Source organism: Hydra vulgaris, chromosome 13 (assembly GCF_038396675.1).
Source record: "Hydra vulgaris chromosome 13, alternate assembly HydraT2T_AEP".
NCBI lineage: Eukaryota > Metazoa > Cnidaria > Hydrozoa > Anthoathecata > Hydridae > Hydra > Hydra vulgaris.
In genome coordinates, this window is record NC_088932.1 from 41043167 (window position 1) to 41060476 (window position 17310).

The following is a 17310-nucleotide window of genomic DNA, read 5'->3' on the forward strand; positions in this document are numbered from 1 at the left end:
GACGCTTCGTGTGGTGGAAGGTGTACAAGTTTAACCTCTATTTTTATTCACAATTATAACCAAGCACATTTGTCTCATCCCCAATGTTATTTTGAAACATTGATTGCTTCACATTTTGATGTACGAAGCTAGGCCTATCAGATTTACTAGTTAATTTGTGACATATAATCCTCTGCTGAGCAATACTATGGTTAAGTGCTCTTAATTGCGGGGAAATTAAAATCCTCATAAATAAAAATTCCATCATTTCTATTTGATTAATTCATTGAATGAGAAAAGTCAATAGACTTTATGATGTTGATACAACTACTTATGTTGCTAATTCCATATTTCTTTACTTCTTAATTCAATAACGTTTCAAATCTGTTTTAAATTAGGGTTATTTAAATATTTTTCTGAAGTTTCGTACGCTTTATAACAATTTTTTCATATGTAAACACTCCTCCATCTCTACAAACGTCTCTGGCTCTTCTAGAGTTGTACCGGAAGTATGTCTCGGTCAGAGTTTGTGATTTTGAGTTCATTAAGGTCCTTCCATACGTCTTCTGTTGCCTCCCATACGTCCCATAAGTCGCTACGGTTTTATCACGAAGCACCGCGAAAGAACATTTAACTGAATACGATATGATTTTGTTTGAATAAATCAATTATGTAAGTAAAAAAAATTAAATCCAAACTTTATATATGGCTGGTAAACAAAAACTTATATATTTTTAAAATATGAATAAAAAAAAAATGCTCTTCAATTGTGGACAACAACTTAGCTTTTTTTTCATCTAAAATTTTACCTGCCTCCGAAGTACTCTTTGAATAAACATATGAAGCAGTGGCAGATAATAGATTTTTTGCTATATATAGGGATAGTTAACCTTATTATCTCTCCCCCATAATAACATTTTTAAATATACCTTTTCTTTACCCACCCATAAAACAATCTATTTCTTTTTTTATTTCTTCATCTTCTGTTTTAAGAACTTTCTAAACTTTTTTTTTTTAGGATTTTTTCTATTTTTTTCTTCTTCTGTATATATATATATATATATATATATATATATATATATATATATATATATATATATATATATATATATATATATATATATATATATATATATATATATATATATATATATATATATATATATATATATATATATATATATATATATATATATATATATATATATATATAATAATGAAACATCGAACTTTGAATACATTTGCCTATATATTCGCAAATCAAATCGAATTTTAAATTTTATGAAAAAAAAATTTATATTTCAAATATATATAAAAACACATCAAGCTAACTGCAAAAGTGTTTTTTTACAGTTAGATTGATATGTTTTCTATACTTTATCTAGTATTCTAGTGGGAAAAACATGACCCAAATAAGGTTGGGGGGGTGAAAACTTTACATGGTTATATCTTTCCAATACTAAAATATAATTAGACAAATTTTAAATTGTGATGGTTTAAAACTTCGCTCTCGTTGATTTATTTTTAATATATACATGTGTGTATATATATATATATATATATATATATATATATATATATATATATATATATATATATATATATATATTAAAAATAAATCAACAAGAGTGAAGTTTTGAACCTAAGTTGACATTCGTGAACGTCTTTAAAACATTTTCTAGGGGTCACGACGTCTTTTACATGCTGATAAGATGTTTTTTAGGCTTAATGTGCTTACTAAAATCTGATGTTTGTTAATTCATCAAATTATATTTCTTGGGGTGTATCATACCTAACCTTAGGGGTATATCATACCTAACCTTAGGGGTATATCATACTTAACCTTAGGGGTATATCATACCTAACCTTAAATAACTAATAAATAAGGGGTATATATAAATAAATAATAGGGGTATATATAAATAAATATATAAATAACTAATAAATAAAGGGGTATATATAAAAAAAGGGGTATATATAAATAAATAATAAATAAGGGGTATATCATACCTAACCATAGGGGTATATCATACTTAACCTTAGGGGTATATCATACCTAACCTTAAATAACTTTAATAAGGTTTAAGTGATTTTAGTAGATTTTTTTTTAACATTATTTATCTCTCCAAAGCCGAGAGGGTCACTACAGTCAAGAAGGCCACCTTTTCTTATTGTGGTTACAATCCTCTATTAACTCCTTATTTCTAAAAAAAGAGTCTTGATGAACAAGTTGAGCGCGGTACGTGAAGGGATCAAACTCGGAACTTCTCGCTTACTAAGTGAGCGCTTTACCACTACACCACTAATTTAAAAAGTTTTAAAGCATAATAAAATTGTGTGAGGACTTATTAAATAAGTCCTCACACAATTTTATTTAGCATCTTAAAAGAGAAGTTGAAATTAATACAGCTAAAATCATCACATTTCCATAATGATATAAATATGTAGTATTGTATTCTGCGTAAGTAGAATTTTTTATGCTACTATTATTTTTTTATAAAAGAACCCATCTTTTTTAAATAAATATATAAATAATGCTTTTAGGTGATTGACTATTTAAAAAAATGAATTTTCACTTTTAATGTTTTTGAAAAATCACAAGCATAAATGTATATAAAGTGCCTATTATCTTAAATATGGACTTTGTTGCTTAATTTAGAAAATATTTACAAAACAGTTAACATAAAGTACATAGTGAGACCTACATAGTGAAGATCTGTCCGCTTTCTCTATGCTATCTTTCTAACTCGAATTCTTCTGACTTTTACTCTAATACCTTCGTTCTTCTCAAAATCACTTACTCTTGGTCTGCGTAGCGGGATATGATGCTCTTTAATGAGCTGAACTTGTCTTTGCGGGCCTTGGTAATGTGGCCTTTGTATGGCAACTAGCCGGAGGAGGATAAACCACAATTCCTTAATTACATAGTGAGACCTAAAAAGAAGTAGCAATCTATTCTTATTAACGAACAAATTGTCTAGCAATATATACCAATTACTTTTAAACAGCGATAGCAACATTCGCAAACAAACTGGGAGTTAAAAATTCAAAAGCTTTCAAAAGCCAGCTATTTAGAAAACTATATGGCAGTGATCCTTTAACTCTTATGCCCAAGGACCGAGCCAAAATACTTAATGGAGAATGTTGCAAAATAGCCTCCCAACAATGGGAAAGTTAAGGCTTTTGAGAAACATAGAGGACGAGGTAGCCCACTCTGTAGGACTTGTGGTCAACAAGAAACAATGTACAACCCTTTACCTCCTGCAGGATAGCAAATACAGTGTGGAGCAAACTTAAAATAGTGTTTAAAAAACTGTAACCAAATCAACTTTTTATTATAGTACGTACTGTTCTTTTAACCGATATCGACAATTTAACATTGGAAACCAAGAGTGCAGAAATTATCACAACTCTTACAAATATTACTACTACAGAATAATGGAGAGCGAGAAACATGAAAATGAAAGAAAACAAAATTGTAACACCAAAAAAATTGTGGAAAACATTAAACAAGAAATAAAATACATTTGGACCATAAAATATAACGAACGTAAAAGATTAAATGAGACTGAAAACTTTCATAAAATATACTCAATTAATAATGCAATCAGTCTGGCAAATTCCAATCACTTAACCTTTAACTTGTAACAGAGTTACAAGTTAAAGGTTAAGTTTTAGGGTGGAATGCAAGAAGTTTTAGGATGGAATGCAAGAAGCGAACTTGAGTCAAGTTCAACTTGAACTTTACATTGTAACCAATAGCGGCAGAGTATTTTTTAGGGGGAAAACCTATACTCTGTCGCTATTGGTTACGATGTAAAGTTCAAGTCGAACTTCACTCAAGCTCGCTTTTTGCATTTCACCCTTAGTGATCACGCTTTTCTTGACTTTCTTTCTTTTTATTGTTTTTTTTTGTTTTATTTTTTCTAAAAACTAAAAAAAAAAAGAGCAAAAAGTATCAACTTTTAAACTTAACAATAAAAATAAAATCAAAACAAATCAAGATTATAAAATTAGCAAAATAAAATAAAAATAAAAAAAACCGTTATCCGTATTATAAAGTCACATAGAGTTACTTAATGACTTAATGACGCAATTAAATAATTAAAAAAATTATATATATATAAAAGTAACATAACAAATAAAAAAAAAATATAAAAAAATAAAAAAATATATATATATAAAATAAAATCTGCCTTCTAGGGCCTAGAACTAGTTGGAAGAAAAAAAAAATTTACATAATGAGACGGGATCCGTAAAAGAAACGACCTTTATTCTATCTTTATTCGCTGCCTATTCAATCGGAAGAATTTCCGCAGAGCCGTCAAAACAGCCTAAATCAATATCCGATATCAACAATACATACATATTGAAAAACTAAAAAATTATAACCCAAAAAACTCTTGGAATATTTTAAAGTGTATAAAAAGGGATTCAACTCCAAAACTTTAAGCAATAAAAAGGGTAAAAAATCAAGCGAAGAATTTACTACTATACGTAAAAAATCATTAAACACAGAAAGAAAAATTTATAACTCTGCTTATTGTCAAATTCCACCCTTTTATAATACTGATGAAATAAAAGTTATTGATGAAATTAAAAATTAGTGATTTCTTGCCTAAAATTAAATAAATGCAAGGATCATTTCAATATATCTGCAGAACATTTAAAACATCCCCAGTGTGATGCACTAACGCAATGGATAAGAAATTTTTTCACTTCGCAATTAATCGTGGATGGACCCTTGCATCTATGTCATCTTTAACTATTATACCGCTAGTCAAATTGTATAAAAAATTACTCACCGATCCAAACAATCAGCATTATTCCAATATTTACAAAACTTTCAGAATACCTTATTACAAAACTTTCAGAATACTTTAATACTAATACTCATCAGTCCTGAGATAAAAGAAACGCATCCCCTTTATTTGGTTTTAATAACAAGAGTTCGACCATGCATGCTGAATTTGTTTTAAGTGAAACGATTAGACATTACAACAACAACAATTTACTTATGTTTACTAGATGCTGAAAAAGCTTTTGACAGCTGCAACTGGAATCTTTTCTTTGATAAACTTTACTTTAATAAAAACCTACCTTTCCAAATTGTTAACACTGTATCTTCTTTATATCACAACAGTAGTGCAACTGTCTCTTGCCGCTTTTTAGTGAGCTAAACTTGTCTTTGAGTGACTTCTCTATGGCTAACTTGTTATTGTGGTATTGTTGCTAATCAAGATTACTTTTAGTTTTTTTTAATTTTAGAAAATGTTTATAAATACAAAATTCCTTTTTTTTCATTTTCAAAAATGCCTGTAAAAATAAAAATCTTTAATACATAGATTTAAATTTTTAATAGATATTTGAAATTGATGCTTCAGATGGAAAATATGATCCATGTGTACATTCATAACAATAAAAGGATGTATTCCGGTTCCCTTAAAACCGTTTTTAATTATTTCTTCTGTGAAAACATTGTCCTCAACAACTTTAAGCAGTTTTGCAAACGCTGGTAATCAAGTGTCTCATTTTTCAATTCCTTCCATTTGTGGACTTCTTTTGTCTATAATTGACTGGTCCAAAGAACGTTACGTTCAGCATTTAGATGTAATCAGAAAAAAACTATATTGTCTGCCATTCATTTTCCGCGTGTGAAATAAAATTTTGCTGCGGCATCTAAAAAGTATTCAATAAAAATACATTTACCACTATTATAAATACAAGTCAACACATAAATAAATATAACCTTACTGACAAAAGCATTAGCTTCATCAATAAAATAAGATAATTTAAAAATAATTTCCAGTGTCAATTTTTGTTCATTTGAACTAAAAGTTATCGTTAATGAATCCTTTGTTTTTGCATTTTCTATTTGATATAAATTTTGTACACCTTTTTCCAAAATACCTTTTTTCGGCAATGCATTCTTTGGGTAACACTTCTTGTCCAAGTTGTACCAAGCATCATAGCGTGTTATTAAGCTGGTCATTCCTTTGCTCTTAAAATAAGTACATTAACAAAAAACACATAAATAACCTAAGCAAAAGCACATAAAAAACCTATGTAGAAACTTTTGATGCGGCTTGATTTATTGCTTCAGCATGGAATTTTATTTTTTAATATTATTTTTAATTATAAAAAAATTGCGGTTTCTGAAATTTCTTTACAAGTTTGTAGCTTTGCATGCTCCGTAACGACATTAAACAAGTTTTCTTTGCTGCATTTGCTTTACTTGTCACGTCTTTTATCGACTTTTATCATTTAAAGAAGTAAGAAATTAGAAAAATTTGCAAAAGATTAATTGCGTTTGTGAACGAAATAAATTGACACACTTAAGTCGCTTTAAATAAATTAAATAAAGAATTTAACCAAAATTTTAATTGTTACATTAAAGAACTTATCATTACCTAAACAACGTGTTTGTTCTTTAAGATTGGGATAGTTTAAATTAAGCTGTTGTAACTCGGAATTATTTGAAACGGTAACGGTAACGAGAAATCATTTAAAATTAGAACAAGAAAAAATAGCGGTAACGGGAAAAATTTTATTGTTGAAAAATCAGGCGAGACGAGACTCGTTAAACGGCGAGAAATTCCGAAATTAAACCAAGTAGAAACGAAATAGTTTTATTCTCTAAATTTCTATGATTTTTCGAAATTTTCAGTCAAGTTTATTGTAATTCGATTTTGGTAAACTTTATTTTATGAAAAAATCAACATCAGTACGATCAGCATCAGTACCCGTTGCACCTTCTACTAGATGATCAATAAATAAACATTTATATGTCTATAATTTATATTATATGTTTTTATGTTATTCTATATGTCTATGTATGTATTATATGTATTATGATGATATATGTATTATATGTATATATATAAATATATATATATATATATATATATATATATATATATATATAAATATATATATATATATATATATATATATATATATATATATATATATATATATATATATATATATATATATATATATATATATATATATATATATATATATATATATATATATATATATATATATATATATATATATATATATATATATATATATATATATATATATATATATATATATATATATATATACAGGGTGCAAAAAAAGTTCCCGTACAAAAGTATAATTTAAAATTTAAAGTATAAAGTGTGTTTTTAGTATTCTTTTGTATTCCTTCGTATTCTTTTAGAATTTTTTAGTATTATTTTGTTTTAAATTAAAGTGTTATTTGTTTCTCGTCTTGAACAAGGAACTTTTGCTGTTTTTTGCTGTTTATATTTTTGTACGGGAACTTTTCCCGCTCCCTGTATATAATATAAGATGTAATGTTTTTTCTTTATTATTTATTATAAAAAAGAGAACATTTTTTGCTTTAACATTTTTTTGATATTTATTTCTATATCTATATATTAAATAGTTACTACTAACTATTATATTAACTGTGTGTAGTCTTCTCGTGTTGTTATTTCAACTTCTATTAAGTTTAGCACTACGCCTTTTAGAGGAGAATTCCTCGTGCGTCGTTAGTCTCTTAGCAATCATTTTCCGTGTAATTCTAAGGGAGTTACTTATTCCAAAATTGCTAATTGTTTTTCTGAACGAATAGCAGTGAATTGACTCTAGCTGGACAAAAGTCAGTTTAAGGAATCAATTAGTAGATGTTCCCATGATATTACTGAATACTCCCTAGAGAAAAATTCAAAATTATAATTAGTTGACGCGTTTTTAAGTGTTAAACCATCAGCGCTTAAGTGTCACTTAAAGATAAACATATTTTTGCAAAAAAAAATAGTTGCACTTTTGCTGTGTAACAATAACGTATAACTAATTTATTGTGAATAATAATTAACTCTGCTGTGATGAGTTTAGATACCCTCTACATTAGAGGGTATTTACTTTGTATTTTATCGAAAACTTATTTAAAATAATTGGCATAAATGGTATTCTATAGATTGAAAAAAACTATGTTAAAAATGCAATTTCTTTTTCGTTTTTTAATTTTCGAAGCGTGTAACTAATTTTATTCAAATATATCCACGCTGATTTTTTTATATATTATAACCACAACAATAAGGCTTCTAAAAATAAAAATTTGGCTGCCACGTCTGCCCGTTTCATTTTTATTTAATTTTTTTCAGACCGAGTGTATTCTATTACAAAATTGGAGTTATTTAAAGAATGGAAAAAACATACAAAGGAAGAACGAAATTCTCTTTTGTGTGACTTTATTTTGAAAGGCTATACTACAGAAAATGCTACTAATGATTCGAAAAATAAATACAGTTAAAAATGGCAAGCATATCTGCTAAATTTGCGCAAAAGTGGAATGCAGCCAATAGAAATATGAATCACTTTTAAAATAAAAATAAAAGTTGGTTAGAGGACAATAATTTAGAACTAAATAAATTTTCATCGGTCCTGTGCTTCCACAACATCTGAAGGAAGTCGGCCTCAAGGTAGGCCAAAAAAAAACTTTGAAGACTCATCTTTAAAAACCATAGACGTAGAGTTGAAGACTTCTTGAAATCGCGGAGTGCCAATGAGTTAACAACATCTGCTGAAATACATCGTTTGTCGGGTCAAAGAAATGTAGCTACTTCTATTAGAGAAAGTACAGAAACCTTAGAGCGAAGAAAATCTACTGATGTTATTTGTGGTAGCAGGCAGTTGAGTAGCGATGAGACATTTGCTTATTATGTAGATTCCAAGTCTACAAGCCATTCTTATAAACAAACAAGAAAGTCAATGAAAGCAGGGCATGAAGTGTTTCCGTCTTATTATACTTTATGTAAATTCAAAAGGTTGTGTAACCATCCAGAAGAATTTATTTCTATCTCAGAAACACGAGCTGAAATTAAACTTCAAGCCAAATTGAATATAACAACTGAACGTTTAATAAGTTAATTTCGCAAAAATGCATCCTCTAATTTGTCGCTTACATTAATAAGCAAATGGAAGTTCTGATCACAATACCTATAAACAGAAATTTGAGAACTCCGATGCTAATGATGAGTTTCTGTTTGTGTTTGCGTTTTTGAAGGAAAAGTATGCAATGCTTTAACCGATACGGCCTCTACACAAAAATGTTGTACTTGTGGTGCTACCCCAAAAATGATGAATGGTGAATTAAAAGGTCTGGTTGATAAAAAAGAAAATTACAATTTTGGTCTGTCTACCTTGCATACTTGGATACGTACTTTTGAATACTTGCTACACATTAGCTACCGTTTAAACATTAAAAAGTGGCAAGTTAGAGGCAATGAGGATAAATGTCGTATCAGAGAACGTTTGGAAGTGATTAAACAAAGTCTAGAAAACAAATGGGACTTATTGTGGATAGACCGAAACCTTATTATGGCAATACAAATGATGGCAACACAGCTCGCAGGTTTTTTTTAAATCCAGAAAAGATCGGAGAGATTGCAGGATTAGACATCAAATTAATTAAAAAGTTTAGTGTTTTATTAAGAACGCTATCTTCTAGCCATGACATTGATTGTGTCAAATTTTAAAAACTTTGTTTTGAAACTAGGACTTTATATTTACATTTATATTCGTGGTATTACATGCCTGTTACAGTGCATAAAATTTTAATGCATAGCACGGAAGTTATGAAGTCGTGTATTCTTCCGATTGGCCAGCTCTCAGAAGAATCTCAAGAAGCACAAAATAAAGATTGTAGGAGATGTCGAGAACATCATACTAGGAAAAAGTCAAGTATTTCTACAAATATGGATTTGCTGAATATGCTCTTAATAACATCTGACCCTGTTATCAATTCACTTAGAGAACTGCCGGCAAAAAGAAGCAAATAAATTGCCATAAGAGGTTTTGAATTTAATTGCTCCGGCTCCAGGAATAGGAAATTGTAACTTGTCCGATAAATCAAATGATAAGTCATCTGAAGATTCAAGTGATTTGTGTTTAGTGGATATAAACGACGAGTTTTCTGATTACTAAATATAAATTTATTGTATCCTTGTTTCATAAATATGTTTTTTTCTTTTTTACTTCATCTTTTTTATTACACCAGTGGTTGTTGCAATGAGGGAGAATGGAGGGGGTTGTAGGCGAGGGTTTTTCCCCTTTCCTCCGCAAAAAAAAACTTCTAAGTTAATTAAACCAAGTTAATTATTCAATAAAACAACAAAATATTATTTATTTCAACCTTTCATGACAAGAACAATGGAGTTCGTGAACAAAATATTTTTGTCCAGCTAGATTGTATGAAACGATTCACTGTGTGATTGTTAGAAGTTATTGTCCAGAGGAAATTATTTCCGTAACAGCCACAACATTACATTATAATCTGAAATTATAATTATATAAGTATATAATATATACATTATAATGTGAAATTATAATCATATAAACATATAATTATATAATATAAAAACAAATTAATATTAAATTCAAAACTATACCATTAGGAATACAAATTTTTATTCGAGAAGCCATTTTTAAAGAACTTTCTCACTTAAAACTAAAAAACTTTGTAGACAAACAATGATTATTGATTAGCTAAAGCATAAGCTAATATTTTGCGAGAAAAAAATGTTTTAATTTTTTTAAAAAAATGTTATTTTTCATTAAATTTGGTTCAGCAAAAGAATTAGAGGTTTTTGGATAAAGTCTCGTTTTGTCTCGAAATGAAGCGAGATTAGATTTTTTAATTTATCGTTATAACGAGATGGTAACGGTAAATTAAAAAGTAAGCGAATGTCTTCCAAAACGATAAATTCTTAGTTTTTTTTAAGCTTCTTTTCGCTTCGTTAATCTCGCTTAAATTTACCGTTTAATTCCGGGATGCAACAGCTTAGTTTAGATGGGTGAAAACGATTTAAATTATATTTTTACAACAGATTACAAAAAAAAATTGTTTAACTACGTTATTCTTAAAAATAATTATTTGAAGCATTTTATATATTAATCATATATTTTTAAGGACCGAATATAAAAAGTATACCCTTAATCTATTTTGTGATAATGTTAATAATTTATTATCACTAGTTGTTGACGGGATACTAAATCATATATAAAGCCACTAAAAATCATAAATAGAGCCACTAAAAATCACATATAGAACCACTACTTTTTACCAAATAAAGAGTCGGACGAAATAAAGTGACTTCGCCCTTTGTATTTAATTCTTTTTACTTTTACCATACGTGTTTTCATGTATATATAATACTTGCACTTGAAAATAAGAAAAACTGATAAGGGGCCATTCATAAAGGACGTCATGCATTACATAAAGCATTATTTTTTCAATGTGTGGCAAAAGTGTCTAAGATCATTGTTGTCTGTATATTAAAAGATGGATAAAAATAGTCTTCTAAATTCGCTCATAAAATCTTACTATAATGCTCATCCGTTCGAGAAAAAAGCCGATAGTCAAAAAAAAGTCCATAATATATGGAATGAGATCAAGGAAAAGCAGGATTTGGAGGTTCAAGTAAAGACTTTGATCCAAAAGAATATCTCAATGGTCTTGAAACAAAAAGATTCTTTAATGTCATTTTGGGCCAATCAAACAACCAAACGATTTGTTCCTTCACATGCTATTTCTTCCTCTTTAGAGTTCCAGCTTTTTTCAGATCAATTTATTGAGCCAATAGATGTCGTTGATACCACGTCAGATGCCTCTCGATACGACATACTGAGCACAGTTCAAATTTAGACAAAGAAGGCCAAGACTCATGCTCAAGACACAATCAAAGCAGAGATCGTTGTTTTGAATAAAGAAATAGTTGCTATGAAGAGCAGAAAAAGAAATGGGTTATGGATCGATGCTGAGGAAGAAACCATTAAAAAAAGAAAGCCAATGTCCAGGAGCTTACGAGTAATCTAAACAAGTTGATTGGCAATATGAAGTCAAAGCAAAAATCAAAGGCTGAAAAGAAAACTGTCATGAAAAAGGTAATATTTATCGCATCATATAATAATAAGTTACCATAATAGTATTGTAGAAAATGAGCATTAACTTGTTTGTATAGTTCTTTCGGTACTATAGGTGTTTGCTAACCACCCGGCAGTAAAAAAAGCTCTTAAAGTACGTGACGGAATCGGTTGCCCTACTGTTGAGAACAATCTGAGATATTGCGTGTCATCATTCAACTTGCTGAACATGGACCTGCTTCCCACGAGAAAAGACAATCTGAAGTGTATAAGGTGAGAGTACAACTTTAGATAATAAATAATTCTAATGGACTATATTAGGTCTCAATATAACATTTCAGCCTCTTAACATATTCACTGATTATTTTTTAATTACTTTTAAAGAGCCTCAAATCGTTGGATGTGCTTGGTGTCGAGCTCTAAAAGAGAGGTTACAATCATAGCAGAAGTGCTTTATATACTGGTTTGCTGCCAAAACGGAGCGATTCGCTTACAGGAAAGAGACACGTCCACATGGTTCCAGTTAAGTTGATGCGGGCTCAAAATGACCTTCATTCAAGTCACGTGGATGGTCCATTTTGTACAGCAACTATAAAGAATGTGGAAGAAGTTTGCTCTTTTTTGGGCCCTAAGGATGTGTGCTTTATTAGTCAAGACAACAAAGCTCGAATCCCTATTGGAATCACCGCTGCCAAGAAACAAGTTCTTATATTGATGCATATATCGAGTTTCTCTTCCTGATCATGATTGGGTTATCGCTGCAAAGCAAAAACTCATCCCGTCCGTCTACGCAGGTATTACAATCAAACCAGATATACTTGGAAAATCTGACGCAGTTTTCTATTCCGGTCCCACTTATGTTGCTATTTGATCTGGAAAACATTCATCATTGACAACGTATGCTCAGTGGTTGTCTTCAGTGTTGATGGTGGACTAGATGAAAATCCACGATACACTAAAGTAATTGAAACTGGTATAGCCTTCTTATTGCGATCTATCAATACAGTTATGTTTCTTCTAATTTAAATATCTATTTTGTGTACAGCAATTCATCATTTCCGTACAAATGATTTGAATGCTTTATTCATCACGACGAATGCGCCAGGACGGAGTGCTTTCAATCGAACCAAGAGAAGGATGGCTCCCCTGAGTAAAGAGTTTGCGGGATTGATCCTACCTCATGATAATTATGGACCTTATCTAGACTCTAAAGGTATTCAAATTCATTTATAATATCAACTGTTTATCAAAATACAATATATATACAAGGCTTAAGGAGTTAATTATCTGCATTGCGACTTATATTTAAGGCAGGACAGTGGATCTTCTTTTGGAGAAACAGAACTTTGAATTTGCTGGAAAGAGCTGTGCCTCAGTCTTTTCAGGTCTGATAATTGACCAGTTTCAAACAGTGGTCGAGTATACGTTTCGAAGTGGTCGAGTATACGTTTCGAAGGAATTTTGGAAAACGATTCAGAAAGTTGGGATGATTCTGAAACTAAAATACTAAACTTACTAGAAAAGAAACTTAATGTAACTGGAGTAAATATAGAAAGAGCCCATCGGACAGGTAAACCTGATTTAAATAAGCCAAGAACAATTGTGATAAAACTACTTGACTATAAAGATAAGATAAAAATACTAAAAAATGCGAACAAACTTAAAGGCTCCGGAATATTTATTAACGAAGATTATTCAATTGAAACAGCGTTGATACGGAAAAAGCTTTTTGAAGAGAGAAAGTTGCACAGGACAAACCGTAAATATTGTATTAATGTATATGATAAATTAATTATAAAGGAATTTAGGAAAACGAGTGCTATCAATTAAATTCTTTAAATTTTTATATTTTTTGGTTCTTAAAATTACTCTTATTTAAAATGGCTGAGGAAACTAATTTGTCAAACTTTGAATTTAAAACATTTAAAATTAAAAATTCAATCCTTTTAAATCGCAATTCTGATCCTGATATTAATTTTTATAATGATGATGAACTAATTAAAAATATTAGCCCATTATATTATAACCCATACTCAAAAGACATTACCAAAGGAATGGGTGATAACTCATTTTCAATTCTTCATATTAATATTAGGAGTTTAAAAAAAAATTTTGAATCATTAAAACAGTTTCTATATAAAATTAAAATTGATTTTCAAATTATTTGTCTTAGTGAAACATGGTGTCAAGACAAAAATGTCGAGAACGATTCATATTTCCAAATACCCAATTACAATGTAGTCCACCAAATTAGAGACCTGGGCAAGGAAGGCGGGGGTTTATGTATGTTTATTAAGAATTCATTATTATTCAAATTTAATTCAAATTTAAATTCAATCACAAATGATTATGAGTCATTATGTGTGGAAATCATTAATAAAGCCTCAAAAAACATTGTGGTGCATGCATTATACAGACCACCATCAGGAAATATTAATGCGTTTAAAGATCACATTAAAAATTTAATTGAAAATAAATTGAATTTGAATAAAAGTGTTTATTTCGTGGGTGACATTAACCTTAATAATTTGGATTATGACGTAAATAAACAAACGAATAAATTCTTTAATTTCATTTTTCAAAGTGGATACATTCCAATAATAAATAAACCTACGCGTGTGACTAGCGGTAGTGCAACGTCAATAGACCAAATTATAACTAATGAATTTATCAATACAAAAATTAAAACTGGAATATTTAAAACGGACATTTCGGATCACTTTCCGATTTTTATAATATCAAATAAATGCATTCAGCCTGATGCTTATAAAAAAAAAGTTACAACACGAATTATAAACGATACATCCATAAAATATTTTCATTATCTTATATCGTGTGTAAATTGGAACGAGACGCTAAAAAATCAAAATGCCAATGAAGCCTACGATATCTTCTTAACTGAATTTCTTACTCATTATAATGAAGCATTCCCTAAAATTACTAAATTAGTCAAATCGAAAACACTTTTAAACCCATGGATAACGAACGGAATCCCTAAATCTTCCAAAATTAAACAACGATTATATTGTAAGTTTCTTAAAAAAAGAACTTTGGTAAATGAAACTACTTATAAAAGTTATAAACGTTTATTTGAATCTGTTCTAAAACGCTCAAAAAAAAACTATTATTCTGAAAAATTAAAGAAAAACAACAGTACACAAAAAACATGGAACATTATTAAAGAGGTAATTGGCAAGAAAAATCTGGACCGAAATGCACTTCTAACTAATCTTAAAATTAATAATAACTTAATTGTAAATAAATCATTAGTTGCAGAAACACTTAATAACTTTTTTGTTAATGTAGGTTCGAATTTAGCCTCTAAAATAGGACCATCTCAGACAAACTTTCGTTCATACCTAACACCAAATAAATCTGTCATGTCTAATCATGAACTTACAGAAGATGAATTATTAAACTCAGTTTCTTTACTAAAACCTAATAAAAGTTCGGGTGCTGATGATATCAGTAGTATTGTCATTATTAAATCAATAAGTTTTATAAAAATACCACTTTTACATATTTTTAATTTATCTTTAACACACGGAGTTTTTCCTGAAAACTTAAAATGTGCAAAGGTTACACCAATCTATAAAACAGGTGATCCTTCTGATGTCTCAAACTACTGACCAATCTCAATTCTTACCTGCTTTTCCAAGATTTTAGAACGTGTTATGTATAACAGACTGTTTTCTTTTTTAACTAAAGATAAAATTCTTTACGATAAACAATTTGGGTTCAAATCTGGCCATTCAACCGATCATGCAATCATTCATCTAGTACACGAAATATTTAAAGCTTTTGATGAAAACAAATTTACTTTAGGCGTCTTTATTGATCTAAGTAAGGCTTTTGATACGGTGGATCATAATATTCTCCTGCACAAACTTAAAAATTATGGTATCATAAGTTTTAACTTAGCATGGTTTAAAAGTTATCTAGCAAACAGGAAACAGTACATTTCGTTTAATGAAAGTAAAACGGATTTAGCGACAATTTCCTGCGGCGTCCCACAAGAATCAATTTTAGGGCCCCTTTTATTCCTCATTTATATAAATTTTCAAGTATCTTAAATTCAATCCTATTTGCAGACGACACCAACTTATTTTATTCTGATAAGGATATTAATTCTCTATTTGAAACAGTAAACAAAGAGCTTGCAAAATTAAGTGAATGGTTTATAGCAAATAAATTATCCATAAACATAAAAAAAACAAAATATACTTTCTTCCATCGTCTTCATGAAAAAAGACTCATCCCATTAAATCTTCCAATTTTAGTTGTAAATAACTCTTGTATAATAAGAGAGCGTTCATTGTTATTTCTTGGTGTTGTTATTGATGAAAATGTGAGTTGGAAGGAGCACATAAATATAATTTAAAATAAAATTTCGAAAAATATTGGTCTACTTTACAAAGCTAAGCAGTTATTAAATCAAACCTGTTTAAAATACATTTATTTTTCATTTATTCATAGCTACCTAAGTTATGCAAACGTTGCCTGGTGTAGCACTAACGTAACTAAAATAAATAAACTATTAATTAAACAAAAGCATGCTTTAAGAATTATTGGAAATGTAGATCGTTTCTCACACACTAAACCTCTATTCATTAAATTTAATATTCTCAACGTATTTCAATTAAATCTTTATCAAATTCTTATTTTTATGTTCAATAAAAAAATAGCACCTATTTTATTTAACTCTTTTTTGGAAAAAATATCATCTATACCCAACACGATTTTCAGAAAACAATTATGTTCAACCTAAAACCTATTACTCTGTTACTAAGTTCTCAATTGCTAACAGAGGTCCTAAACTATGGAACATGCTGTTAAATAATGAGTTAAAAACTATTTCTTCTATTAAACAATTTAAAAACAAACTTAAGCAAAAGCTTTTAATAAATGACAACGAATTAAAATTTTTCTGAAGCCTTTGATTAGGAGTAATCACGTTTGTCTATTTCTTTATAAATATGGTTTAAATATATATTCTATATACAGTTCAATTTGTACATTATGACGTTGTTTTTTATCTGATATAATAAACTTTACATATATAAAAGACACATTATGATACTAAAAATGTTTTTAAAAAATGTTTTTTTTATTTTTGTTTGTTTGTTTGTTGTTCGTGTATTATCTGTTATTTTATGATTTAAATTCAAAAGGTTTATAAATCTAAAACCAGTTAGGAAAAAAATAATTTAGTTAAAATAATTAATTAAAAAATCTTCGTATACTTTTGGATATATTACACTGTAATATAGCGTAAAATGTTTTAGTTTTTGTTTATCGTTATTTTATTTTAACGCAACGTTTTGTTTAACGTTTATTTTACGAGTTAATTTGTTTTGTATTTTTATTAATGACATTTTTATTTAAAGGGGCTTGGTGATAAGAACTTGT

General features: G+C 28.8%; 1 protein-coding gene across 1 annotated transcript; it reads left to right on the forward strand.

Moving 5' to 3' along the window:
- Positions 1 to 13781: 13781 nt before the first annotated feature.
- LOC136089894 (uncharacterized) lies at positions 13782 to 15530 on the forward strand. The gene has a single exon (XM_065815989.1). The coding sequence runs from the start codon at positions 13782 to 13784 to the stop codon at positions 15528 to 15530; it is 1749 nt and encodes a 582-aa protein (XP_065672061.1).
- The last annotated feature ends 1780 nt before the right edge of the window (positions 15531 to 17310 follow it).

What these genes read in the sequence shown, in the direction of transcription:
- LOC136089894 (XM_065815989.1), top strand. Translation starts at nt 13,782, where the DNA reads ATGGCTGAGGAAACTAATTTGTCAAACTTTGAATTTAAAACATTTAAA.